The sequence below is a fragment of the Empidonax traillii genome, unplaced genomic scaffold (genome assembly GCF_003031625.1).
Source record: "Empidonax traillii isolate 1590-97213 ecotype Southwest subspecies unplaced genomic scaffold, ASM303162v1 scaffold15:size5535645, whole genome shotgun sequence".
In the NCBI taxonomy this organism is placed as follows: domain Eukaryota; kingdom Metazoa; phylum Chordata; class Aves; order Passeriformes; family Tyrannidae; genus Empidonax; species Empidonax traillii.
In genome coordinates this window covers 3,927,603-3,948,488 of record NW_020955208.1, presented here as the reverse complement: position 1 = coordinate 3,948,488, position 20,886 = coordinate 3,927,603, and the positions used below count along the sequence as shown (strand labels likewise).

At 41.5% G+C, this 20,886-nt stretch overlaps 1 protein-coding gene across 6 annotated transcripts in view; it reads right to left on the bottom strand.

The window, feature by feature from the left end:
* Positions 1-20,886, bottom strand: part of ELAVL4 (ELAV like RNA binding protein 4) — a 68,353-nt gene that overhangs the window by 11,860 nt on the left and 35,607 nt on the right. For all 6 annotated transcript variants that reach the window (XM_027894038.1, XM_027894030.1, XM_027894079.1 and 3 more), the window contains one exon: positions 8,157-8,260. In XM_027894038.1, the coding sequence (XP_027749839.1) occupies positions 8,157-8,260 (104 nt within the window). The remainder of the gene's footprint in view (positions 1-8,156; positions 8,261-20,886) is intronic.

Here is a 20,886-nt window from a genome sequence, read left to right as displayed (position 1 = left end):
TCCTCAAAACTGAGAACAGCAAAATTATTAAAGTTCCTGGGAAAACAGCCAGGGGTTTCCTTTGGGTTTCTCACTCTGGCACATTCATTAACCAAATGCCACATTACAGGGAGGATGAAAAGCATTGGGATATGCAAAAAAACCCACCACTTCCCAGAGCACCAAGTGCCTGACATTATATATATATATATATATATATATATATATAAACTTCTACTCTCTTGGGCCTTGCAGACAGGCAGTGGAAGGAGAGGTTGCACACACTCCCAAGCCCTCCATGCAAACACCTATTGCTGTTCAGGTTTAGTTTTTATTTCCTCCCACAATCAAACATTCAGGCTGCAGGGGAGCCTGAGCCAAAGAAAGAAGCTGCCAAAAGCAACTCAGCCGTCTTTAATATCAAGGAGAAAAGGTTGTGAGCTGAATGGACTCAAGGCTAGTAATGTCAATTATTTATCTGCTTTTGAATCTTTTTTCGTCTTCCCTCTCAGGTCAGCCAATGACAAATCGATCGGTTAGAGTGTGCCATCCTGCTTTCAAGCTTTTATTCAGTTAGTGCTGAGGACGGGATGTCTTCCCATGTGTGAGCTATCAAAGGAAGAAATCGCCCACCCTGACCCTCCATCACACCAGAAGCTCCTTCTGCTGCGCGAGTTAAAATGGGAGCGAAAACCGGTTCCCATTTTATCACTGAAAACTGCAAAGCACTGTGTGAGGATGCTGCATTAATTCTTTATATTCACACTTAAAAATGATTTCTTTTTTTTCTTTTTTTTTTTTTGCTCACGGCAGTGTTAGCACCCTGTAATGAAACGGAGTGGGGAAAAGAATATGGAATCCCAGCCACCACAAAGAATTCAAATAATGAGCTGGAGAGCACCAAACTATTGTTTGACCCAGGCATTTCTCAGCATTAAAATGTTTGCCCGCTTGTGCGACGGTTGAAGGTCGAAGGATGGTGTTGTATTTCACTGCATAAGATCATTTAGAAGTTCTGCAGTCAAATTTGCAAGGAAGATAATAAAATATTGTACAATTCGTTTTATAGCTTGCTGGCCTCAGATGTTAGTTTCTATAAATACATACATACTAACTGTGAAAAACATTTACTAGGACATTTCTCATCTGACATTGAGCATTAGCCTGTGTAAGGGCTTCTCTTAAGTACAAACAGCCATCTCCAGAGTCTGCACCACTGTCTCCAAACACTACTGCAGTGTCAGAAGGTCCAGCATTTCATATCTTTCATGGTAAAGCACATTTTTGTTCAGTTGCACAGAAAATATCTCCAAGTTCAAGTAATTATCTTCCCTATTGATTTCCTACCATTTTCCCACATAGAAAAAACTTTTTGAAGAATTTCTAACCTCGAGACTGCTCAGAACATAAATTGAAGCTGTCTGGTCTTTCCAAGCCAGAGCCCAGAGCAAAGGCACCCAGAGGCATGAACGCATCCCATTTGTCCTACAGAACATGTAACAGCAGCCACTGAAACACAGACATTTAACCACTTTGCTGCTGCTCACCATGCTAATCCTGGACTTCTCAAACATCAAGTCCGTTTTTAGAAGCCTCCTTGCAAAATTTAACTCCATTCTGCTCCAAAGGGGAAGCATGTCGTCCTTTCTGGAACGACGTGCTCTGCCAGCAGAGCCACCCCACCCTGGACACAACGTCTAAGCAGCAACCGAGCAGCTTCCGTCCTCCAAATAACAACCTGTGCTGATGTTTCGCATCGACAAAACATCTCTGGAGATGTTTTGCTCTGTATCTGCCATCATTCCCCTGGGGAACATGAGACTAACCAGGAGCCTCAAATCACGACAGCACAGGTACCCACAGGCTACCAAACCACCTGCCTGCGGTACCTGCAATCCCTAGGACACCTCTGGCCACAAGCAGGTAAGGTGCCATTGTTCTTAAATGACTCCTTGGGCAGCTTCCAGGACAGTCTGAGTAACATCCAAAAGTACCAGATTTCTCAGGGATCTTAATTCTGAGACTTTGCTTTGTGTCCGAGTTCTGGGGTGAGTCACTTGGCTTTTTTCTGCCTGAGGTCCAATGCAGAATGGGGACAACTCTTTCCTCACTTGCTGCCCCTTATCCCACTGGTACCCACTGGGAGTGCTTTAACATAACTGCTCAGAGAGTTTCACACATGTAAATAAGCACTCTCTCACCTGTTTCATGCACATACAGAAGCAAAACCTGCTCAGTGCAAGTGAACAGGCCATGGCAGAAAGAGACATTTCCCCACAGCCACTTCCAGACCCTCACCCATGTCCTAATTTTGTGCAAAAACAGACTTGAGAAACCCTCCTGTGAAAGCTACGTACTTTGTCAGAATGAGCACACCCAAAAGCCCTCTGGTCCAGAGGCTGGAGACCAGAAACTGGAACATTTCCACATCCGACGCTTGCACTGCTTTGTCCTTTCTCTTCCCTAAGCCCTTGGCTGGCGGATGCAGGGAGGTGACGATGCACTTTACTGTTGAGGGGTTCAATACCATTTTACCAGCATTAACTGTGATGGCAGGTACAACAGTCTACCCCATCAGTCCAGGAAAGACACCCATTGATAATAACCTAGAAGTACTCGGGTTGTATCAAGAGCAAAGCTAAGAGAAATAATTGCTCTGGCTCAGTGGAATGAAAAGGACTGATTGGTGAAGCTGAAGCAGATAAAACAGAGACTGTGATCAAGAGAAGATGCACAAAATTAAGAGGTAAAGACTCTGGTGCCTGCTGAAAGCAGCAGAGCCAAAGCTGAACCTTCAAATGCAGCGCTGAAAGGTCCTTCAAGCAGCAGCATCATTATGGACACAAAGGGTGGAGGAGGGTTTGTTAATAAGCACTGCCAAGTCCACATGGTTATGCAGACAGAGGCTCCTAAAGAGCAAAACCAGAGTAAACTTAGTTGAGGCTTTCCAGGTCTGCACCATCTTTTAAAGTTTCTTGTCCAAGGCTTTGTCCTGGCATGCAGCAGCCACTGTAGATGATCCTTCTAAGTCAGAGCTACCATAAAACAGAACAAGCAATTACCCTAATTTTAAAAGGAACTACAGAACAGCTATGTCCATAATCTGCAGCTTGCAAGTGCCTGCAATATGAATTTTCAGGGAAGGAAAAAGAAGGGGGCACAATGCGACTGGACACTTGAAAATGCAAATCCCTCCTTGCTGCAGTCCAATATGCTCAGCTACTCCCAGTATCTTCCAAATCCCCAATCTACCCACTCTTCCTTGGGGAGCATCCAAGGCCCCTTCGATGCCTTGCCCAGATTTCTCTGTACACCCTCTCCTTATCACCTGGCCTTGCACACCATTCCAGTTCTTCACTGGGATAAGAGGCTGCAAGGAGTGTCTGGCAGGCTCGGTAGCAGGTGGCCCCCTGGGTAAGCTATGGAAGAACACAGTTGGAAAACACCGAGTTTTTGGCAGAGCACCGCACCAGGAGCACCCAACAGCAGAGCTTTGCTACCATCATTACCAGCAATCCAGCGTTTTCTGGCTGCAACCCAAACCGTTGTGTTTAACTCTCCCCACACCTCCCGAGCAGTTCAGGATGGGGTGCAGAGGATGCAGCTCTTCCCCATCGCTCCCTGCTGCAGCTTCCTCCTCCCCTGCCCTGTGCTTCCCACACCTCCTTCTCCGCTGAGCACGGCTGGAAGGCAATCTTTTTGACAAATGACTTTGTAGGACGGAGAAGTCTGAGGCTGCTGTTATTTGGTTCCCTACAGTGACAGGATGGTTTGTAGTTTTGTGGACAACTACAAGAATTAACATGGACAGATTTAGAGCCTGAGTTTTGTGGAAATAGCTGGCATTTTGAAAAATGTCAGAGAAATCAAGATAAACAGGAAGGTCTTTGAGCAGTACTGTTACTACCTTCTTTTCAGAAAATCCAGGATGACTTTCTCCCACAGCCTTATTCACTGTATTTTAAACCAGGACCACCCAGACCTATCGATCAAAACAGGAGAGTAAAGCAGAAATAAAATTCCATGTAATTTATTCATTTAACGGAAAATTAAAATTGAAGAAAAGACCCCTGACCACAGAGAAGTGGTCTTAACTGTTTGGTATTTCATCATCGCGTAGATTTGATGGACTGAAGGTTATCAAGGGCTCAGAGAACCCAGATACCTCCCTCCCCTCAGAGGAGACATCTCCCTTTGCTCCAGCAGCATCACATCATGTACCTGCTCCTGTAAGCGAAGAAAGAAGCAAACCTATTTCTCAGGCAACAGAGAAAAGGAAGGAGAGGGGGCACAGGACTGCACTTCAGGGGGTGACTGGCTCACTTTAGATTTCAAACTTCTTTTCAAAGCTGTTCTGCCCTTGTTCCAATGAAGCCAGGTCACCTGAATCCCCAAGTAAATTGTAAAACACTTCTTTCGCATCCTTTCAGACGCTGTCCTTTTTCCAGGGCAAAGCAGCAGTTTAAACAATCTGTAACCCCATGCATCACACATCTTATTTTCCTTCTGATATTTGATGCAACTGAATTGCCAGGCAATCTTCAACAGCAGCAGTGACCTTTCATATGCTTTTATGGATGGGCAAATTTAATTTCTAAAAATAGATTCAATTTCTGGAATATATATTTATTTCAACACACGCTGTACCTTCCCTTATTCTAAGCTGTTTTGTAGAATTATGTCAAGCTTTAGCTGTGAAAATAAAGTGAAGCCTTTTTCCTTCACAAGAGAATGATGCTGCTACAAAATGGCGTAAATAAAATATGCACTATGATAAGCCGAGGAGGTACATAACGTGTATAACCTATTACCAAACACATAACACTTCCTCCAATGCTTTCCCCAAACAGATATTCTGTAAATTGTCACCTCTCAACCTTGACTTGAAAGGGCATCATTGACTTAAATAAAATGCACATAAATATTTTAGCTGCTACGGTGAAAAGGGATTATTTATCATAACAATGAAAGAATAAAAAGAACATTTTTTTTCAGTTATTTTAGTCCACACATCAGAGCCGACTGTGCCTGGCTGTTCTGCTGATCCTGCTATAAAGCCAGTTCCTCCTGTGACTGCATGGCTGTTTTGCAAGGCATCAGGAGAGAGAGAACATTAAGCTGCCACAAAAATGTTACAGAAGTGAAAAGGACAGCATTTGGGGCCACATGCAGAAAGTATATATTATTTTTAAACAGGAATTAAGCCTTATGGGGTCAAAAAATGAGTGCAAATATATACCCCCTGGCAAATATAGCCAGCTCACGTTCAGTGTAGGTGTAAGGAATGGCAGAGCCCATGACTGAGCAAAGAGATGGGACACAATCAGCAGGACCACGGTGACCTTGGCAAGCAGAAGTGATTTGCCAGTGTAAAAAGGCTTTCACAGATTATCCATTTCAACTTTCCTGCCATCAGAACAGCTTCCAAAAGGCAGCCAGAGAAATGCCACCTGCAGGGTTGCAGCTACCCAACATCCATGGGCAGAGGCCATGGTTCAGCCCATCCACCAACAGGACATCTACAGATGCATTCTGGGGCATAAAACCCAACCATATTCATGAAGAAAGCAGAATAATGTTCAGTTCTTTTCCAGCTTGATGTTATTCTACTATTAAATATTTTTTGGTCTACAAAGCCATATGCCATCAAATTCCTTTCTAGATGTTCTTTCAAGAGAGCCTTTTTTAACACACCAACAGTGCATTTTTAGTAACTGTAAAGGGTATCTATAGCTAAAGCAATCGGGTCTGATAATTAAATACAGTAATTCCACAAGCTAAAATACTTCAACTGCATAAGGAATGACAGTGAGATGCTAGAAAGTGAAATGTGGGGGGAACAGGCAAGCGAGGAGGCTTCAGCAGGGCCAAATACAGATTCTCATCACCTTGCAAGCGTTTGGAAACCAGGGATGTCTCCAGTGGCACAGGTGCCTCTGGCAGCAGTGAACACACCTGATTTACCACTCACCATGAACATTAGGAAGCCTTCCCCATCACACTATCAGGGAAGCAAACCTACTCTATTAGGATTTCTAAAAGCAAAGCATAATTAAAACCATAAAAAAATGAAGAGGGTAAGGGTGAGATAATCACATGCAATTCTGCAGTGACAAATGGGGGCTGGAAACTGCTGATTAGACATCCTTGTGGCCAAAGCTTGGCTACTGGAAGAGGTTTTAGGCAACTGTATAAGATCAATTTTTATTTAAGAAAAAAAGCCTACACATCTTCCCAGTCCTTGAGAAACTTATGCAGCTCCTGTACACATAGGTTAGATCAACCTCTTTGCTGCTCATTCAATTTTAACAGCTTTCAAGAGCACTACAAAATATCCTGTATTCAATAAAAGTATTAGCTATTAATAAACACAAAACCCCCAAACCAAAAAAATCAATGCATTTCTAAAATTTATACTGAATTGAAAAAAAAACAAACCAAACACACAAAAACATTACACAGAGCTTTTTGCATGGGAAGTTCTCAGATAAAAATCTTACTAAGGCGGGCATAATGGGTCTGTATATGTATAATAATGTATAATAATAAAATGTATAATAACAATTGGTGTGGGTTGGAGTTTTTGGAGGCCTTCTTGTAGCTTGTGTTTTCTGTAACCCTGGAATAATTATGAAGGCAATAACAGCACTGCTCTAGTTCACAAAATAAACAGAGGAAAAGTAGCACCTTTGCTAAAGCGAAATCATGGTCAAAACTACATGTGTTGCATTAAAAACTGATCTAGATTTTTCAAGTTCCACTGAGTTTTTAATAAAGTATTTTCAAAACATTTTTTCTGATAATGTGCCTTTAAAAGCAATTTCAAGAGCAACTCTTCACCGTAAGCGGAAACTGCTGAGTGCAAGCCTGCAGTTCCACCTGCAGCAGTCGATAAGATGGTAGATTTTGCTGCCTTGCCTTACATATTCCACAAAGTTTTTCTATTTAACTCTACAAAATCATGCTGTGAGCATTTTGATACATGGCCCACGTACATATCTGTTGGATGGAACCTGGATGGTCTAGGGGAGGTTTGGAAGCAGCTTTCCCTATTTCATCCGTGAAGCTACTCCACCACTTTCATAACCCTCAGCCCAGGACTTCTGCTCTTCACTGATCAAACAGACCAGGGAAAACTTGCTTGAAGCAATCGTTAGAGATACAGCGGAATCCAACAAATCCTTTTGCTTTAGGGAACACCACTTTATCCAGACTACAACCTTTAGTGAGAATGGGTAAGTACAAAAAGTATTGACTAGACTATCTTTTCTGCAAGATCTGAAATCACTGACATGACTTAAACCAATATTCACTGAAGCAAAAATGCTATTTTTATGTTCTTTAACGTAAGTTTTTGGCTTTGAAATACAAATTAAGTATAGAAGAAAAATTAAGAAAATGGCACAAATCAAAAGCCAGCATTCAAATGTGATCAAAGTAGTTTCCGATAATTTGAATCTGATCTGCTGTTTGTTCCCCTTCAATTTTTTGATTCACATCCCTTAAGCTGTATTATTTGTCAGAATTTGGGATGTAGAAATCTTCTGTAAGCTGTTTCAGAACAGCTTTATCAGCCATGCAGCAAAAACCGTGACAGTGTAGAAGCTTGCTTTTCTTGTGAGACCACTAAAGAAGGTCATTGAATAACTAATGGTCTATTACAGCAATGAAATAAGAGACTTTAGTGGGAAGCCTCCAGCTTTTCAAAGAATAAATCAAATTAAGGATGTAGAAACTGCAGAAAAAAACTTTTTTTTTTTTTTTTTGAGAATGACATATCCTAACTTGAGAGAAACATACTTTTAACACCTGACAGTGACAGGAGCATCACTAGGAGAGCTCCATGTCAAAGTATTTCCCATTAAAGCATAAGAAAACACGTAACTTATGAACACACCTGTTTATGGAGAATGGTATCACTCAGAGTGTTTTACTCTACATTTTAGCCTCACTGTCATGTTTTAAGGAGCTTCCTGTTACTTTCCCCTCCCTTTAACAATAGCAGCAATTTCCGAGAAGAGAGATTTTATCTTCTGCGTGTCCTCCCATTGTTCCAAGGAGGAGCTCATTAGCACCCTTACAATGGAGAGTAAAATAATGATGAAATTGCCAGAAACTGTTTCAACTACTTCCTCCCCCTTCCTGAACTGTGAAAAGCGCATTTTGTATTTTCTTACCTTTATGGTTTTGGTCTGGAGTCTGAGTCCATTTAAAGTGTTAATGGCTTTCTCTGCATCCTTTGGATCAATGTAGTTAACGAATCCATACCCTAAACTCTGCCCTGTTGAAAGACAGGAAAGAAAGAAAAAAAGAACTCAGTATTTTTCAGCATAGGAACAACCTCCAAGAGCAGGAACACAATTTTCTTATTTCTGCTTTCCCTCATGGTCTCTATGCTGTTCTTCACCATTTTGTTATCTCCTGAATACAGTGGAAGCCAACATAACTTTAAATTGCTGCTCTGAAGATCCGACTTTAAGAACGAGAAGCAGCAACTCCTCCACCCTGCCTTCCACAGGAATTTACTGAAGAGCATGTATGAGGCTTGATAGCAACAGAATTGTGTAATAGTTTTGTGTTCCTAATAAACGTCACTGGCTGACCTGCCAATACCGAAGCCACCTCTTAAAAATGATAAGTGCACGCACGTAATTTGGCTACTGTTATAAACAAACTTCTAAGTGTTTAAAATTAGGAAACAGTTTTTACATTGACCTTGAGGGAGCTGACTGAGGAACAGATAACCACCTTTATGTCTCGTTTTATTGCTCAGTGAGCAGCCAGTGAATAGGAGGAGAAAGGACAGCCCAAATTGCAGCAGGGCGAGGGACCACATTAAAGCTCCCCTCCGAGTATTAGAGATGACAGCAAACCCAAACAGTACAACAACTGCTGCTGTGCACGGGATGGCAGGAGCCCACTTGAGCAGCCAAAATCATTTCAACAGCTTCTGTTTTACTAGCGAGATCTGTGTTTGCATTTGCAGGGGAAAGAGACCTGGTTAATAAGCGGGATAAGTGACACGGAGCTGGCGAGGCTGTGCTGTCAGCACTACAGGTATTGTGCACACACGGATAAAACTACAGGTCTGCAGAGGGCTGAACCTGCTCCGCAGGGATCTCTTCCTGATTCCCAAGTAGCAGCTTTGCAGCATCAGTTTCTATTAATGCAACATGACAGACAGCCGCTTCCAGATCCCTTCCTTAGAACCTCCTACTGAACTTATTTTTCATGTTTGGAAAACAGAGCAAATCTTAGGTTGGTTTGTTTTTTTTTTTATTAAGGCACATGCGCTTAGAAACATACACAGATAATCCCACTTCAAGAATCGGTGAGCCCAAGCAGGCAGGCTAGCAGTCCTGTATTCCAACCATGCTCCTCCCATACACCCTTCAGTTCAGTGTATCTGGAGCACAGCAAGCCAAAAAACAACCTGTCCCTCGGTGCTGATGTGCAGGGGACTGAAATTCTTCTGCTCACAGGCAATGAGAAAGGAAACATGTGAAAATCCCTCCCAAGGAGAACAGCATCTGTGGAGATTTCTATCCACGGGAGCAGCAAGCAGCGACCCAACTCCTGCTCACCAGGAGAAAAGGGGAGGTTGGGAAGGCAGCTGCACACCAAGTGCCTTGATGTCCCCTGGAGGCACAGATCCTGCCTCCCAGCACAAAGCTTTGTTTCTTTGTCTCCTGGATTACAAAAAAGCATCTGTGTGTTTCTCAAAGTCAGACGCCACCAAAAATACAGTGTTTGCTGTAACACAAATACAGGGAGCACTTCTGTCTTACGAAATCAGATCAAAGCCCTAAAAGCTGCTAACTATGCGATAGAAGACTTTAAAAATCCATGGAAACACTGCAGTTCATGCCTGAAATGCCCACATATAGGCATAAGGATAAAAAATGGCTGTTTCAACCTACAGTACAACCAGGGAGCAATTCCCTCCAACCAATTTAACTTCAGGAAAAAAAGTATAAAAACATATCTAGTCTTCCTGGACTTCCTGAACAATCTCAACCGAAATATTCTTACCCAAGTTACATGACGTTAACCAAGAATAAGCTGAAGTGTGGCTAAACACAAAGCCCAGAACAGAAACACTGTAAAGATCCTTTTCTTGGTATGCCTTCCTCCTCTTCTTGCCTACCTGAGATATTTTATACAGTCCCAATTCCTGTGCCTCTGAACACATCAAATCTTTAGTGCACTTAATTCTAAACAGTCCTAGGCAGAAAGAAGCCATTCTCTAGGAGACAGACCTCTTTTTATGCTTTAGGGAGACTCAAGGATCAGAACTTGGATAACCTGCATTTGTCCTTTCTTTTCCCGTTGATCCTCTGTGGACCTTCAGAGGTACACACAGCAGGAATACCTAATGCAAGGCCCTGGAATTTATGTCAGTCTGTCTGACCATGGGTTTCCATGTCCAGCCACTCTTATTCTCCAGGCACATGGACTGATCTCTACAATCCATACAGCGGCCTTTACCTCTCTCTCATACAAACACTGTCACTTCTGTAAGTACTTGTGCAAGAAGAGACCACAGATAGCGAACCTGCAGACAGCACTAGCAGCAGGGAAGGGAAATAATGGCTATACATGAAAAGAATGATACAGCAATTCCACAGACTATTCACTACCTTCCTCTGAGTTCTCCAGTAACATTCAAGTTATTTAGATATCATCTCTGCTTCTCTCTACCAACTGGAAACAAATATATTTTCTCCAAGGTGAAGGATAACGAACACCAACACTAATAAAGCTGTCTTGTCTGCAAGCAGGACTGCAGAACCTGGCTTAAAGAAAACTATTATATTGTCATAGCATTTTCCTTGGAACAATAGGTCTGCAGGAAACGTGATTTCTTCTTGCTGGTGTATATACTCCTGAATGTCATGAAATACATGAAACCTGTAACAGGATTTAGGGCCTGTTACTCAGAAGCTATTGGTTATGAAACCATATCCAACACACTAATTGCTAAATTGGCTCTATAATATTCTTACAAAAAAGGATGGATCTGCTCAGCATTTTGAGCACTGAATTTCTGTTAATTCAATAAAATGCCCTTTTATCTTAAAACCTCTCAAACCCTGCACCCTTTGCAGCCCACTGAAATCTTGGTACAGTTGTTTCCATCAGCAAATTCCTTCTGCTGCTTTCTGCCATACCCCTCACTGCATCAGTGAAGCTGAAGGGAGGAAATCTTTCATTAAGATCTTTCCACTTCAGGTGTATTTTGTTTGGTTACTTTGTATTTTCAACAACTTCTCCCAAACACTATCGTGCACAAGAAGACAGACACGCCCCAGTCTCAAAAAACTGAAAAGAAAATAAACCCAGACAACGCTAATTTGTGAAAAGCTTTATGACTGTGGCAAACATCAAAGTTTCAGTGTGCTAAGCATTTACAGCTAAGAAGGTAGGAAAAAAAAAATCTATACATGCAGCTAAAAATATTATTTTCAAATTCCTCTCAAGAGCAGTACACCTTATGTCAGACAAAACACAGACTCTAGATACGAAAGAACTAAAAATTGTTACTGGTAAAAAAAAGGGAAAGGATTTGTTGCAGAATACAGTAAACAGTATGAACTTCCCTATTTTCTCCATCCTGTACTCTTACTGCATGTACTCCAAAAGGGTAACACTTCTTTGGACACAATCTGGCAGCACAAAGCAAGCAGCTGGACCTCTCAGTGGGATCCCACACAGACACTGTAGTTCATTCCCATGCTACACTTCCCAGGAACAGCACCGTAAATAGTAAATATTTTCTGTGATTTGGAATCCAATAGTTCATCGCACGCTGTGATTCAGTAGGTCAGGCAAGAGATATTTCTAGATGATCCTAAAACAACACCTTGTTACATTGCTATCACCACTGCTCTTTCTGACTGTTTTATCTAGCTGCAGAGAATGTATAGTGGACCTCCTATGATCTGGTAAGGAATAGGTCTGGAAGTAAGCAGTAACAGGGTTAGAAATTATCAAGGACTTGACAGTTAAAAAAAAAAAAAAAAACAACAAAAAACAAACAGTCAAAACCAAGCCCAAGCTGATAATGTACACATTTTGCATTTTCAGAGCTGAAAATCACCAAGATTAAAATAAGCCACAGGAATGATTTTTCCATGTTCTGTTTACCCTGTAATATTTATCCACACATTCAAAAACCTGCAACTGTGAGAAAGGCAGCGCCAGAGACCTGTACCTTCCCTTACTTCCTCTGGAGAGTCAGTCTGCTTAGGCCAATTCCATATTTAAATTAGGAGGTAAACAGAAAAAACATAGAAACAAATACAAGTTAGAACAAAAATATCAAACAAAAAATAAGAAAAAATCTCTGGCTAGTGAGGGTCGGAAAAACAGAAGAATTATTTTTTTAGATTACAGAAAAAAGATCCCTTAACACTCATCCTGACTCATCAGCAGATACTAATAGTAACAGTACAGAGACAACAGACGTTATGTACACCTGAAGAAGCTACATGAAGTACTAACTAGAAAACCAGGTGGATGCTAAACAGGAGCTCCTAAAATTATGTATGTTTAAATGAGAAGATCTGGATTACTTGCATAGAAGAGACTCCAAAAAAAGGGGCCAAAGGCTCTCTTGTGATTAACAAATGCCAGGAGCCTGGAGGAAAGACGATTTTGCACTGAAATTTGAAAAGAAAGGACTGGATGACCCAAGTAATTACAGGTTCATCAGTCTAATGCTGAGCAAGGCAAAAATTACAGAATATTCAATACTGAACTCTAATAATAAAAAATTAGTAAGGGGTAATAAAATCAATGTCAATCAAATTAGGTCTATGGAAAACAGATTCTGTCAAACTAAACTGACAACCTTCTTGATGAGATTACAAGTTTGACCTATAAATTTCAAGAATGTTGATTTAATGGCATTGATATACTTGGTCTTCTCTAAAGCACTAGATTTGGTACTTCTTATTAATTGACTAAAACAAAATCAACATGGCACACATTAAATAGATTTAAAAAGTCAACAGATCTCTAACTGGGAATTGTGAACAGTAAAGACAGTAAAGATGTTTTCCTACATGTCTACCTCAGGAAACAGACCTTGGCCCTAAATTGATTTTTTTTCTATTGTAAATGGAAAACCCCCCAAACTCATTTCTTATGAAGATCAACTGCAGATAGACAGGATGAGAAGATAAGAACAAAGAGGATAGAGTGAAGGTGCAGAGCAATTTAAGCTCCTCAGCAGACCACAAATACATGCATTTAGATAGCACAAAGATTATTTTCTGGCAAACGAAGTTAACTGAGGCATACTTTAGAAATGCTGGAATGCAAGACTGATAGAGGCCACATCAGACCTGCAATGTTGACAACAGGGTTAAAACAGTTATTCTTTAGCATAAAAGCCACACAATCAAAAAGGGAAAGCAAAAGCACCGATTCTGATCTGACTGTGCTTCGCTGGTGGAGAGCCGTGTCCAGCTCCAGTACATGTGCTTCAAGCAAGACACAGATGCCTTGGTGATGGTGCCATGAGAATTGATCACAGCACTAGAAAAACCTTTCTCAATTAAGATATGGGGGTCAATCTGCCTATCTGATCAAAAAAGTACAACATTAGTGTTCACTTTAAGCACAGATTCATTTTTTTTTTTCTTAATAATGTCTTTCCATGGAGTTATATATCCCCAGACCCATTGCTTGGCAGGTAAAACCAGACTAGAAACAATAGAGCAAATGCTGTTTCCTGGGCAAGTCATTTGCTCTGTTTTTGATATTGAAGGTAAAATGAATTTAAGTACCTACCAACCATTTTGTCAGTTCTTCTACCACTGGAAATTCTGGAAGTTTGTATTTTTTGAAAGCTATCCTTTTCTTGCTCAAGCAGGAATTAATCCAGGGAGGTTTTGGCAAGAGGCATTAAGTGCTCTATAATCTCTTCTGCTCTGAAGCTCTACAAATAACACTGTTCCTGCTGGTTGTAGTAGGAGCTGTATGAAGAACAATCATTGCCACAAGCAAAGCAGAAGCAAACTCCTTTCTCTGAAAGTCAGAAGCCTTTCTACTGCAGGAAACTGTTCTAGTAACAACTAATAGAAGAGGACAACTTTTAATTGCTCACCTATGACCAGACAGGTTAAAGAAATGTTTAAAAATACCCTTTATATCTGGAAATAAGTTACTGTGGAATTGAATGTCACATTAAAGGACTACGGTCACTACAGTCACTCATGAAAACAAGCAAAGAATGGGGCAGCAGCGATCCAAGCTGCCTTAAATTGTGGTTTTTGTTGTCCCCTGCCCAAATGTAAAACCTAATTAAAGCTGCCCGCCTGACAGCCATAACACAAACGCCAGCGAGCGCCGATGCTTTTCTGACACAATCCCTCCCTTCAGAAGTAGGGCACGTCTGACAGCTCATCTCGCATTAGCCAGGCAGGAGCCGTCAGACAGTAACAGCCTTCAGTCACTCTGGGTTTGGGACCAAAAGACAAATAATGCTCACCATGAATTCTCCAAACCTCCCAGCACCATTTTTGCCTGTTACGACCCCGCTTAAATTTAGGGAAGAAAGAAACTGGTGGCAGGGCGAGCTTCTCTCTGTCGAAAAAGCTGAGTGCAAACTGCTATCCACCTGCGGCCCTGCCAAGCAGACCTGCACATGTTCTTCCACCTTACTCAGTGTTTCTCCAACTGGAGATGTTCCTAATACATAGCACCTATGGCTGGCTGGCAGGGAGACTGGCAGGAGGAAGACTTGCCATGCTCTCTGTCTTGTAACAAGAATAACCAAAGAAATGCAGTGACAGTCGAGGCAAGCCTTGCCCCAGCCGGCAGGCCCATTTGACAGCACCACCCTGTGAGCCTCCAAACCATTTCAGAAGTGCTTTAAACACATTCCTGGGAAGACAAAGAATGACTACAACTCATATGAAAAGCTGTATGAAGTAGGGGCTTCTGGAGAAGGTTACATAAATACCCTTGAGAAGAAACATTCAAAACGTACCAAGGGGGTCAAGTGAATTGACTGCTGCACTTCTGTTGTTGTTGTTTTTACAACAGTTACCAACAAATGGAGCTGTTCACCTAAAAAAGGAGGTAAGCTATGGAGAGAAGATTCAGATCAAGGGAAAATGAGATCTGATCATGAGACCAGTTCAAACCCTGCTCCTTCTCTGATGCTTTTTACACCAGTAATGTCAACCTCATTCATCCTCCACTCCTGTACCAAGGAGAAGCACCTGCTGTCACCCCCAGCATTGCACACTGCAGTCTCAGAGAAGCAAACCAGGAGGGAACCATCTCCTGCATGCGGTGCTCCTAAGACCAAACAATAAGCTAAGTCTGTCACTGTCACAATTCACTGCAATCCAACTATGAAGGGTAACTTGTTCTGTGCTTAGTGCAGCTCTATCACAGCACCCATTTAGTCTAGAGCTTATTTACAGTACAGCCTCCTTACATTTGTACAGACTAGGATTTATTCAATACATGTTGCCCATGCAAGAAAGCATTCTTCTCCTCTTACACTGTAACTCTCACTTTTACAAGAATTTAGGGAAAAATGCATAGTCTCTCTCCAAGCAAAACCGAGACAAGAATGAGTAGTAAACTGCTTGTTTTTTTTTACCTCTTGCAGAAAGGTGCAAGAGTAGAAGTTTTGTTTGGGGATGTTCCATCAAACTACTGTACTTGGGGCGCCCTTATTAGTTCTTTTCAGAAGATCCTACCTGTACCTCAGGAAAAAGTCAGCTGTATTTAAATGCAATCCAATCTAGAGCCCCAGACATACTGTGATGCTACACTGCACCTACAATTAAGCAGCATGACTTATTCTTGGTTAAAAATAGCCACCTGCAAATTCTGAGTTCAGTAGATCCTTCTTCTTAAGATACGACTGGAGAGTACAGCCAGGTTCCAGACTCAGTGAGGTGCCTTTATAACAAACCCCCTCCTAAGAGAAACGTGCTTGTAGTTTCATAGCAAGTAAAAAAGCAAAACTAAACCCAAAGCACAAGGAAAATCCCTCTGTGTTCCACAGCTACAGCACCTGCAAATGCTACATAATGACACAAAGCTCCTCAGACAGGACAAGATCCCTCAAGCAAACTCTCTCCCAAGGCACCAGAGCTCTGATACCCAAAGAACAAAAGTTGGGCCCTCCCCATCAGGTATCTGCAGGGAAAAAATTCCTCTTGCTGCCTTAATCCTGGAAATGCCAGAGATAAAAGCTCATTCATGCAGGAGACAGGCCTTTTTTTGGGGAGCTCGAGGGGAGACACGAGTTGCACAATGAGGTCCCATGGGAGCTCTACACACACAGGATTTAATAAACTCCAGTCCAAGTGGAAGGGGCTTCTTCACACCAGGCCTTCTCCAACAGAGACGCTGCTACATGATTAAAAAATCCCCCAAAGGAAGCCCTTGCAAACAGTGTGCTACATCCCACGTAAAACTCTCCCTGGGGGAGAGGATAAGAGAGGGAAAAGGAACCAGACATACAGACACCGCTCACTCAATTTTAATATCTGAATGGGAAGTGCCAGATACCATGACAACAAGCCTAGAAAAATAAAAGGGGAATAAAGAGAAGTGTTGCCCAAAATGTGAAATAAATCCTATAAACCTAGCTAAAGCAATCAAGTGATTAGTGCTAGTGAGGTAACTGTGATCCCTGAACCTCCACATCTTCCTTCGGAAGACAATCACTAGGACCTGAACACAGTGACCTCAAAAACAAAGCAAGCCTCCCAAAACCCCACCTGCAAGCTATCCACAGCAAAAAGCAACATCATTCAACCAGCACCATGTCGACTTAGAAAACCTGATTTTGCCAGGCAGCGCCAGAGGAGATTACACGAGTTTTGTCCTCTTCTGTAGCTTTGACAAATCTCTTAATGCAAGACAGTGTAATTTAATGTCTTGATTTTCAGAGATGCTCAGGCAGTAGCAGTTCTCATGTAAATGAAATACTAATTGACAGTAGCTGCCATCCCTCAAAATTAGATACAGTAATGGTTCTCACCCTAGAATATCCTGAATATCCACTCAGAAAACAGACCAAGATGAGGCCTGCTTTGACAGCCTGATGCTGCCCAGCACCACCAGACCCTTCGGAAAACCCTACTCCCACAGAAATTTCAAGAGGACTTGCGAAACCATGCAATTACTCCATTTTAAACTTGACCATACCAGCAACAGAAGACACACCCGCTCTTGAAAACAGTGCCTGACAGTCTCCTAAAGGCTTCTGTCACTGCAGGTGTTCCACATCTCACCTGAAACAAGGCTGTGCTCTTACCTGCATACTACAGCGAGTTCAACCAAGTCAGCTGGGTGACTGCTGTGCTGGAGGACATGGACTAATCTGCATGCAAAGCTTAAGTGGCAGTTTGAGACAGATGTTGCTGACTTGGCTGGAGTCTTCTGCGGTTCCCATTACCGTAGCATGGAAGCATTTTATCTCTGAAACGCACCTTTCCTCACAAACACCACTGAGGAAAGCACTTTTATTCCTAGTGTGGAGAAGAGAAACTGAAAGGCATCACGATTTCCATGGTGAACTTGGACAGGGTAACACAGTCACTAAAACAGGGAACTAAAACTGCATCTCCCCCACTCCAAGGCTGGAACCTTATCATTGGCCCGCTGCAAGTTGTGCTGGGCTGGAGATATCTTGGAAACAGCACACACATTTCATGCTGCAGAATATATTATCCTCCTTTTTCTTTTTTGTCTTCCTGCTTTTATCGAGTTTCTTTAAATGTAAAAATGGATTTTCAGCACGGGTGTGTTTGTACTACTTCAAGCAACTGATTAAGTATGTTTTCAAAAGCTACTGCTCCTGACATACACGAGACAAGTGAGTTCCATTTCTGAACAAATATTTGGATTTTGTTCCCCTCAGTTGACATCACTTGCTTCCCTTCTTTTCATCTTCTCCTCCCCCTTCCTTGAAGGAGCATGCAGCCTCTGAATTAGCAGCTGTTCCGAGAAGAGCGAGGCTGCACTCCTCCCCGCTTTGTCCCAGAACAGAACAGGGACTGTACTATAAAAATCCAGTGTTCTGGGGACAGGCATGAATGGACAAGAAACAGCCATGACTTGTCTATCCTGAACAGTAAATTCAATGCTGTAAAGACAAATTAGACACAAGAATGCAGACTTTACAAACAAACAGGCTAAGCTGAAACAAGATTCAGTAAGAAAAAGTGAAACCAAACAGAAACAGAAAAAAACCTGATAGATAATCAGCACATAAAAGTGGTAAGCAGTAGTGTGGAAAGTAATCCGCAACAGGAATTAAATATGTTGTAGGAAGCCTTTCTCATCCCAAATAAGGGATGTCAATCATAGAGAAAGGATACAGCGTTGTTGGGCCAGCAGTAAATAAAGAATGGTAAAGACCCCACTCCATTTTAACAGGAAATGTATGTACTGGAGACAAGGAGGACAACAAACTGAAGGTAAATTTTGGCAACCACCAGGTTAAGTTAAGCAAGACCTAAGGCTTGAGAGTGACTTAAGATGCAAGCTTAGAAGAGCTCAATGTTGAAAGGCTAAATATGGTATCCTTTGGTTAAAGCATGACTAAAAGGAGATACAAAAGCACATAAATACTTCAAATGTGTAAAGACTATGACTGAAGATGAAATATTGAAAGTGTACTACTTAACATTGTTACTCATAAGATGAAATTAAAAGAGGGTAAAAAAAAAAAAAAAACCATGATCTGAAACCAAAGAGAAAAGGCACTCCAGCAGCATGAACCAGCAGGTCACAGAAGAGGTACATGCTTCATTACAGTAGATGTATCTTCCCTCCTGCATACCATCCCAAATGCTGCCACTACTGAAATTTAGATCAAAGGGGAAGGCAACTAAAATTTAACACTGAACAATGCAGTAGAAACTGAAGGCAAACCAAGAGTGATTTTTCCACTGGTCAGGCTTCAATCGAAAGGACAGTAAGTTCAGATCAAAGTGAGCCCATACTGTACCATACACACGGTTTCAGTGCAAATGTACCAAACTTCTATAAAAAAAGAGCAATACTAGGCACCCAGAGGCAAAGTTCATGAGAAATGCCACTATTCTAGAAGATGATGGTGGTGAGTAGTGGAGAGATGGGAGAAGAAGGGCAGAGCCAGGACAGAGCCTGTGCACCGACCAAGGTCCCCGCTTTACGAAGGGTCAGAGAACTACATGAGCACAGTGAAAAGTCCATTGTGGCTCAACAAAGTAACTCACAACTTGGTCTGTAGGTGAGAGATATTTATTACAAGGCCAAGAAGATGCTCTCAATGAGAAGAACTACGCAAGCAAAGGAATTGGGAAAGACAGCCAAGATATGACAACCCAGTGCATCCCAAAACCTGGAATAATTTCATGTGGAAAGAGTGGCAGTAATGCTTCAAGTCTAAAGGAAATGGCAGAGGAACATAAAAATGAAGAAAAACAAGAGTTTGTTTTGCAAAACAAGAATATTAAGTAGGACATAACAATATCCTGCAGTAACAATACCTGAAACCTGGCTGACTGCAAATTCAAAAAGCCCTGGTAATTTTGTCATTAAATTACTTAATTCAGCAACAGTTAAGGTTTTGTACCTCAGCCTCTGTCAAAGAACAAAAACCAAAAGCCATCACAATACCAACAAATTTCGCAGTAATTTGGAACAATGACTTGGAATACCTGTTCTGTCTCATCAACAGCCCACTAATTAAACTCTGAGCNAACAATATCCTGCAGTAACAATACCTGAAACCTGGCTGACTGCAAATTCAAAAAGCCCTGGTAATTTTGTCATTAAATTACTTAATTCAGCAACAGTTAAGGTTTTGTACCTCAGCCTCTGTCAAAGAACAAAAACCAAAAGCCATCACAATACCAACAAATTTCGCAGTAATTTGGAACAATGACTTGGAATACCTGTTCTGTCTCATCAACAGCCCACTAATTAAACTCTGAGCTCTACTAACCAGTTTTGCCAATGCACAGAGGAAAGTAATTTGTTGCAGACCGGAATACAAAATTCAATATTAACTACACAACCCGTGACTGCAGCATTTTTAATCTGATCAGCAGAAACATAAATAAAAGCTGCAACCTGACAGTTAAGAAGGTTAATCTGTAGTAGTTAGATTTACGTAGATTACTTTACACAGCATCTGGAAAAGATGCTGAGAAGGGTAAAGCCACTTTATCGTATAGGCAAGATGTGTTGCCTATAAAAATTTTGCTATCCACCAGTACCTAAACTGCAGGGAGCCTACTTCACAAATTTGTTTCACCTTTAAGACAGAACTTTCAAGAATTTTAAAACAAGAGCAGGAATTTAAGTATATTTCAAATGTTTACAAAATTCCTTTCAGGTACTTGCACATAACAGTAATAAAAAGGAAAAGTGCTTTAGGGAGAAAATATTATGACTTTGTTGTGTGCACATAGATAGTTCTATCACTTCAAATTCTTGATAATTTTGTTGAGAGGAACATTAGCATCAATATGCTCCTTGATGAATTTTCTCCAGACTGAAAAATCTTTTCCTTTCAAAGGTGGCAGATTTCATCTGCTAACACCTTCTGCTATGGCATTATCCACAGGTATGGCATTGGAGGTACCACGGGTTGATGTCATGAGTAAAAGCCATTCTTGTTGGCTGAACACCACCAAAACCAGTGAAAGGTTCTACAGAAGCCTTGTGAAAGGTTTTTCACAATATTAAACATGCAGGTGGTACCTAACATACCTAACCTGGAACACATCAGTACCATAATCCTACCAACAAACAACATCAAGGTAACTGAGCAGCTATTCCAATGCAGTAGAAAGCATAAGGGAAAAATATGTTATCAGTCAAGCTCCCAAGCTGTTCATGTTTGGGGATGGTGGTGGTTGTTGGCCTTTTTTTTTT